Genomic DNA, 7,771 nt, shown 5'->3' with positions numbered 1-7,771 from the left:
GATTACTTGACTGTGTCCATAGCAGCGGCCATCAGCCCCAGTTGCCCATGAAAATGATGAAAGGGGATTTTAAAAATCCCAGCCCTTAAGTCATACTTCAGATGAACTACATCAGAATCTCTGAGTGTGGGACCAAGGCACACAGGCCGCCGTATGTCCTGTTGATGTTTCTAGGGGAAACTGGCCAAGAGCACAGAGATTTGCAACATTGCTAGATATTGACAAGTGGCTTCCATGTCTGGTTGTGCTAACTTGCACTCCCACCAGCTTGTATGAGATGGCCTGGGTCTTCATGGCTTCACCAACAAAGCATGCTTGTCAAATTTTGCTTTTTGCTAAACTGTTAGTTTTTTTTTTTTTTTTAAGTTATCTCAGTTTTGCTTCAATTTGCATTTCTCTTATTAGGGCTTGAGACTGAGCATCTTCTCATTGTTTAAGAGCCTTCTGACCTGTCTGGTCATATCCTATGCTCACTTTTCTTTTCTCTCCCTTCTCTCTGGCTGTGCGACAGGGCTTGCAAGATCTTAGTTCCCCAAACCCAACCCTCCTCACCTCCCCAGGAGTGGAAGCATGGAGTCCTAAGCGCTGGACTGCCAGGGAATTCCCTCTTTTTCCTAGGTTGGTTTCTCTGTATGTCAGCGAGGTACCTTCTTCCTGATTTGAGTTGCAAATACTTTCTACTGCTCTGCTGCCTTGTTTTGTTTTCTTTTTTTTCCCCTCGAAGAAGACTTTTTACATATCTGAATGTAACTATCTTTCTGAATGTAACTTTACATATCTGAATGTAACTATATTTTGAGTCACAGTTAGTTTGGTTTCCCATTCCAATCTTATAAAGGGAGCTTCCCATGTGTTCTTATGACACTTTTGTGGTTTCCTTTATTTACAGGCAAATCTTTGATCCTTTTGGAATTTACCCTGATCTGCGGTGTGAGGTATGGCTCCATCTTTGGTTTGCTTTCCAATAACTAATTATCCCATTATCTTCATCAGGGAGTAAGATAGGAGCTGCTTTGAGCTGTATCCAACTGGAATTTCTTTGTTTTTGCCTTTTAATTTATAGCAATACCAGCTCCTACTTTTCCCACTCAACTTCCCCTATGTGCCTGTTCAATGCTCAATTGATTTTTGTTTGTTTACCATTAAGAATTAATTTTATTATTAATTGAACACTGTCCCTGACCTTTGGGGTTTCTATTTACGATTTATTTTAGTTGATAACCAACAACAATGATCTTTTGTTGAATGTCTAACATATTTGTTTACAAGTTTCATTAAACATGAACCATAAAGCAAACCTATGATGTCAGTTGTAGTTGTTATTTAGTCGCTAAATTATGTTCGAATCTTAAGTGGTTGGTACTATTACTATTCCATTGGAGGAAAGTAATCAGAGAGTTTCTGAGGCTTGTCCAAAGGCCCACAGTTAAAAAGAGGCAACACTGGATGCGATTCAAGAGCCGGGTCTTGGGGGGTCCAGCCTTTTTACTTGCCTCAACCCTGTAACTGGTCTTTGTGGAATGATTGCAGGAGAGAATGAATGAGTCAGTGAGGGAAGGAAGAAGACAGAATGAGTCAGCTCCTGCCCTCAGTGGAACCCAAAGGGGGAGATAAGATGTGAATGCAAATAACCAGAGCGCAAAGTAAACAGTGACCCCACCAGTGTTTTGGAAGCAGTCCACTTTCTATCCCCTCCTATCTAACAATCTTACTTCTTTCCAATTTCTCCCTACCTAGAAACCACGGAGCCCAACACTGGGCCAGGGCAGTTTGATGCAGTAAGTCACCCATGTGGAGCTTCCCTGTGGAGCTCTGCAGCCCAGGAGCCCTGGTGGGGAGGAGGGAGGTAGAGGAAGGGATAGGGAGGAGGGGGAGGTGCAAAATGAGAGAGAGAGGAGGCAAGGGGACTAGAGCTTGAAGACAAGGAATAGGGAGGAGGTAAACGGAGTTGTTGTTTGGGGGGATAAGGAGGACTAGGGGAGGTTGGGGTAGGAGATGAGGGAAGGGAGGGGAGGTGGGAATAGGGAGGCAGGAGGGAGAAGGGGTTAGGGAAGGGGGAAGAGCAAGGGGAGGAGGTGAGGCGAGGAGCGGGCAGTGAATGAGAAGGGAGACTCAAGGAGGGAGGAGGGAGAGGGAGTAGAGAGAGGGAAAGGAGAAACAGGGCTTGGGGAGGAGGAAATGGGGGAGGAGTTAGGGGAGTGGGAGAACAAGAAAGGGTTGGGGGAGGGAGAAGAGAAGAGCGGGGAAAGAGAAGAAGAGGGGAGGAGAGAGAAAAAGCCCCTCTCTCCAGCCCCCTTCTCAGGGTTGCGCAACCCACTCGGGCTGGGATTGGCCGCTGGCGGGTAAAGACGCCACGCCCCGACACGCGCTACGACCAATAGCGATAGGGGGTGGGGCGTAATGCGTCCTGGGAGGCCAATGGGCGAAGGGGGGCGGGGCTGCGTGGCCTGGGTCTAGCTCACTCTCCTAGAGCACTCGGAGCCACCGCCGCTCTCGGAGCTTGGAGCTCTCCTTCTCTCGCTGCTGTCGCCAGCCGCCCGCCCGCTTGCCCGCCCGCCTTCCGCGCGTCCCCGCCCCGCTCCGCTCCGATCCCTGCAGGCGGCCCCAAGCGCGCTCATCTGTCGCTGCGAGCACAGTATCCCCACTGCGGCCCCGCGGCGATGGCCACCAAGATCGACAAAGAGGCTTGCCGAACGGCGTACAACCTGGTGCGCGACGACAGCTCGGCCGTCATCTGGTGAGGAACTTTGCATTGCTCTTCGAGCCCCGCTGCCTGAGCTCGCAAGGGGCCTGGTGCGCTGAGCCGTCTTCCAGACGGGACGGATTAAGGGTCATCCCCGTGCGGTCTCCCCGCAGTCTTAACCCGGGACAGCGTGGAAAGCCAGCGCTGGCTTTTCGCTAGCCAGAGCATCTTTTAGATTGTTCTGTGGAAGCTCGGCACCGTTCAGGCACCAACGCTGATGTGTATGTGTATGTGTGTGTTTTTCTCTTCTCCCAATCCAAAGGGTGACTTTTAAATATGACGGCTCCACCATCGTCCCCGGCGAGCAGGGAGCGGAATATCAGGACTTCATCCAACAGTGCACAGGTAGGGAGACGCGCCTTCTTGGGGGACTCCCGGTCTTTTGGAACAAGGTCAATGCTAGGGAGGAGCCTGAGGCCACCCTGGGCGCCCCCAGCGCTGGAGGAACCCGATTGGAGCGTTCTAAAGCCTACACAAGCCTTCTCTCCTCTGGGCATCCAGAACAACCAGAGGTGACCGGCAGCCTCCTCCCTCTCACAGTAACCTTTTCAGGCGGGACAGCTCCTTTGCCCCCATGGTCATTAGCTTTCCACCGTTAACTCACGGAGTTCCAAACTCCAGGGTCCAGCCCTCCCGGGTTTCCCCTTTCATTAGTCAGAGAGCCAAAATAAAAACAATCCTGGTGCTTATTGAAGAAGAAAGAAATGGTTAGCGACAGCCCTCTCCTTTCTCCTGCAATCATTGTCCATGTGCTGGTGATGTGTTTTTGTTCATAGAATATAGAGCAGAATATAAAAGTGTACATACCATATGATCCCATTTATGTGAAATTTTAGAAAAGGCAAAGCTAATCTGTAGCGTGAAAAGTCAGAAAAGTGGTCCCGCTAGCCACTGACTGGGGGGAGGCATATGGAAGGTGGGGTGGGGTTTCAAGGGGTTGGGAATATTCTGTATTTTGATTTGGGAGGCAGTTACACAGGTGTGTACATATAAGAAATCTTTCAAGCAAAATCTTTAGGATTTGTAAACTTTGTGCCTTTCCCTGGGTTGTCTTGAACCATTAAGTGGAAAAAACACATGCATGAACAACCACAATCTCCAGTCCTTGCCCCCCAACACACACCACTGAAGCAAAAGGCCCAGGATCACTGGTAATAAGGCCCTTTAAAGCTAAGCTTGGAGGATGGGCTCTTTTTCTGGGCTCTGGGCTCTAGCTTGGAAATAGATATTTTCAGACAAAGGCAGTACGGCCTGAAAAGTTAGGGTGGGGACCTAGAGTCAGCAAGGTAGGTTTGAATCCCCTTGTGGCCACTTTCTAGCTGTGTGGTTTGGGGCAAGTTACTTAATCTCTTGGGGCCTTGGTTTCCTCCCCTGTAATCTTAGAGGGCTGTCGAAAGGATAAGTGAGTCAGTGCCTGTACAGATGACATGGTCATTTGTGAAATAAATAAAAAATACAACACTATGCTCAAGATCACGCAACAGCCCCTTTCCTTTATTCAAATGACTATTTTGAATTTATTCTAATTCAAAGAATATCTATAAAGTGTCTGCTGTGGGCTGGGTGGCACTGAGATTTACCATCCCCCCCCCCCACACACGAAAAAATCTCCCAACTAAAACATCTCCTAGAGCTACCTCTAGACCTTCACTCACTGCTTTTGGACAGGATTGTTTAAAATGTTGTTGTTTAGTTAAGTCGTGTCCAACTGTTTTGTGACCCCATGGACTGTAGCCTGCCTGTAGGCTCCTCTGTCTGTGCAATTTCCCAGGCAAGAATACTAGAGTGGGTTGTCGTTTCCTTCTCCAGGGGATCTTCCCGACCCAGGGATGGAACCCAAGTCTCCTGCATTGGCAGGCAGATTCTGTACCACTGAGCCATCTGAGGAACCCTTTGTTTAAAAGCAGATGTGTAAAATACTATCACAACTCACATCTATTGAGGTGCACAGGGCCAGGATTGAAAGCCAGGCCCCTGACTCAGGAACCCCGTCTCTCAGCCACCTCTGTCCTTTCAGCACCGTGATGCCTGCTTTCACAAGTGGAGTAAGTGCAGCCTCCGGGCTTTGGTGTATAACTGGGAGGCTCAGCAGTATTTTTTGCCTTGCCGGCTCTGAGCTTTTCTCACAAGCCAGCTTCCTTCCTCTCTGGACACTAAAGTAGCAGTTTCCTCCTGCTAGCCATCCATCATCCCCACCCCCTGCCATCAGACTGGGGTCTTCTCCTCCCACCCACCCCCCAGCTTCTGAAGCTATTGTTCTGTCCATTGAGTAGGAGAAGGTGACCCCAAGAATAAAGAGCATCCTGTGAGTGGATTCTGAACTGGGGAGGCTGTGGTCAGAGAACACTTCCTCCCTCCCTGGGGCTTCCTTCCCCAATGATAGGGATGGCAGTGGGGAGGGCCTGGTGGGAGAGCTAAAAATGCTTTCCCTGCTGCTTGTTGAGCTTATGAATGGGCTGTGGGATCTAAAGGCTCCGTCTGCTCTGGCTGGAAGTCCGCCTTCCTTCCCCAGCCGTCTGTCGGACAAATGTATAGGCAAGCTGTGGTTGCCATGCCTGCTCTTGTTTGTCTTAGGAAAGCCTGTTCTATCATGCCACCGTGTCCTCCTAACCCAGTGACCAAGGGTTCGGAACGCTGACTAGTAGCTTTCTACACGCAAGTCACCGTACTGGGCACACCTTGTCTCTGTTTCTGAGCTTGCTTCCCTTCCGTACGTAGGTGGGGAAACGGAGACCCAGAGAGGTTAAGTGACTTGCCTGCAAGTCACAGCAAGGTCGTGGCAGGCCTGGGCCTTGAACCCGGGCAGGGTGGCTTTGAGGCCTGTGCTCTTGACCTCTTCTCACTAAGAAAGTGGTTTAGAGGCTCATTTCTAGTCGTGGAGCATCTTTGCTGTACAGCAGGCTCTGGTCGGGGCTGGTGGGATTGTTGGCAGTTAAAGAAGGCACGTTCACCCACTCCTGTGATGCAGGGAGGCCTCTCCGTGGCCCTCATCTCTGGCCAGGTGTCCTGACAAGCCAGAGGGTCTAGTGCTCCTGGTCTGGTATAGCCTTCCTATTTCCAAAGTTCTCACAAGGTCACAGGGGACCTGGGAGCCTAAAAACAGTGCCTCGTCGCTCCTCCGTCTGCCCTGGGGGAACGAGGGGCTTGGAGGGCCCCCCACCCCCACTGTGGGCTTTCTCTCCTCCTTGACATCCTCACCCTGCCCCCCATCCACCCCCTTCCTTGCTCTGAAATACCCCCCTCTTTCGCCCCTCCTTTGCCCTCTGGCTACTATCTTCCTTCCGTCGTCCCCCCCCCCCTCGTTCTTCTTCGGAATGGAATCTCCCATTAAGCCTCTCCCTGTCACCCCTCCCCCGCCCCCCAGGCTGGCCTGTCCTTGTCCCCAGGCACTGGTTCCTGAAGGTCATGAACTGGAAGGTCGCTGGGCCGCCCTTGTCCTCCTGTTTCTTGCTGACAGGATCTGGAGCCCTCTGGGCCCCGCACTGGCTCTTCTGGTGCCGGCCTCACCTGGCCCCTTCCTTCTGTACTGACCGCTCCATCACTGCCTCTGCTCTTACTTCGTACCCCAAACTTCAGTCTGTGTGGGATGGTTAGAGATCTGTCAGGTGCAGTGAGAGGAGCCCGGTGCAGTTAACTTCCCACTCCCCCACCCCCGAAGAAAAGAAATCAGTCTTAGCTTCTGTGGTTGGAAAGTCCAGGTAAAGTACTAGCTGCAGATAAGGCTGTCCGAACTCACCCCCCTCCCCCAGCCCTGTTTTCCTCCTTGATCGCTTGTCTTGGGGGCAGGAGGGCAAGTTCTCCCTGAGCAGTGACGTGATAACCTCTAACCACCCAGCTTCCAGGCTTCGGGGAGGAGAGAGAGATCGACTGCCACCGATTTCCGCAGAAGTCTCCAGACTGACAGACTCTGACTGGGTTCATGTGCGCATGTGAACTAATCCCTGCGATTCTGGCTGACTATGCCTGGATCAGTGCCCATGCCTGGAGTGGGGGAGGGGCACCCCCACCAAACCAGGAGACACTGGGGGAGGGGTAGCCCCACCAAACAAGCAGGTGGAGTCGGGGAGGGTGGGTTCCTAAGGGAAGAGTGAAGGCAAGGGCATGCTGCTTGCAGAAGAGGGGCAGACCCGAAGAGGTCCATGGCTGCCCTTTATTGCAACAGTCTCTCAGCCCATGGTCCTTCTTGTCTTAAATTCATTCTATCCCCCTCCACCCCCAAGAATGGAAGTGAAAGTGAAGTTGCTCAGTCGCATCTGACTGTTTGCAACCCCATGGACTGTAGCCTACCAGGCTCCTCTGTCCATGGGATTTTCCAGGCAAGGGTACTGGAGTGGGTTGCCTTTTCCTTCTCCAGGGGATCTTCCCAACCCAGGGATTGAACCTGTGTCTTTTGAATTGGCAGGTAGACTCTTACCACTGAGCCACCAGGGAAGCCTGCAAAGTAACTTCCTAAATCGTGGGTCTCCTCAAGTTCCTTCTCTGCTCATTAACCATCTGTAGCTCCCATCTGCCCACTAAGTACAGGCTATCTACTTGGCCTTCCAGCCTGTCTGTCCACAGCCGCATCTCCTGTGCAGCAGCTCCCACAGCCCCCTTTGTGCATCTGCAGCCTGACCCTGTGTAACACTCTCAGCCTGCAGGCCAGTGATTCCCTCTGGGTGGAATTCCTCTCCCCTGTATCTGTCCATCTGAGACTGAGCCAGCAAACCCACCTAGTGCAATCCCTTCTGTATTTCAACAGCCAGGACCTTTGGAATCAGAGAAATTCTAAATTCGCATCCCAACTCTGTCTCCTGCCATGTGACCTCAGGCATTTCTCTGTCTGTGCCACAGTTTTCTGGTCTGTAAAATAGGGGTTCTGATGGTGCCTGCCTCTGATGCTGACTGAGAAGGTTCACTGAAGTTATATGTCTAAATGGAGAGCCCAGACATAGTGATGCAGTTGGCCGTTGTTACTGTTACTTTTTTTTTTTTTTAACTCTCCTAGTCATATTGGTTGTTATTACTATTACTTTTTATATCATTATT

General features: G+C 51.2%; 1 protein-coding gene across 2 annotated transcripts in view; it reads left to right on the top strand.

Moving 5' to 3' along the window:
- The first annotated feature begins 2,450 nt into the window (after nucleotides 1–2,450).
- COTL1 (coactosin like F-actin binding protein 1) overlaps nucleotides 2,451–7,771 on the top strand; it is a 44,127-nt gene continuing 38,806 nt past the window's right edge. For both annotated transcript variants that reach the window (XM_055552708.1, XM_055552707.1), the window contains exons 1-2: nucleotides 2,451–2,737; nucleotides 3,006–3,088. In XM_055552708.1, coding sequence (XP_055408683.1) covers nucleotides 2,661–2,737; nucleotides 3,006–3,088 — 160 coding nt within the window. In that variant the 5' untranslated portion in view covers nucleotides 2,451–2,660. The remainder of the gene's footprint in view (nucleotides 2,738–3,005; nucleotides 3,089–7,771) is intronic.

The sequence above is a fragment of the Bubalus kerabau genome, chromosome 17 (assembly GCF_029407905.1).
Source record: "Bubalus kerabau isolate K-KA32 ecotype Philippines breed swamp buffalo chromosome 17, PCC_UOA_SB_1v2, whole genome shotgun sequence".
Lineage (NCBI taxonomy): Eukaryota > Metazoa > Chordata > Mammalia > Artiodactyla > Bovidae > Bubalus > Bubalus kerabau.
Note: the sequence above shows the minus strand (reverse complement) of the source record. Positions and strands in the feature narration are given on the sequence as shown.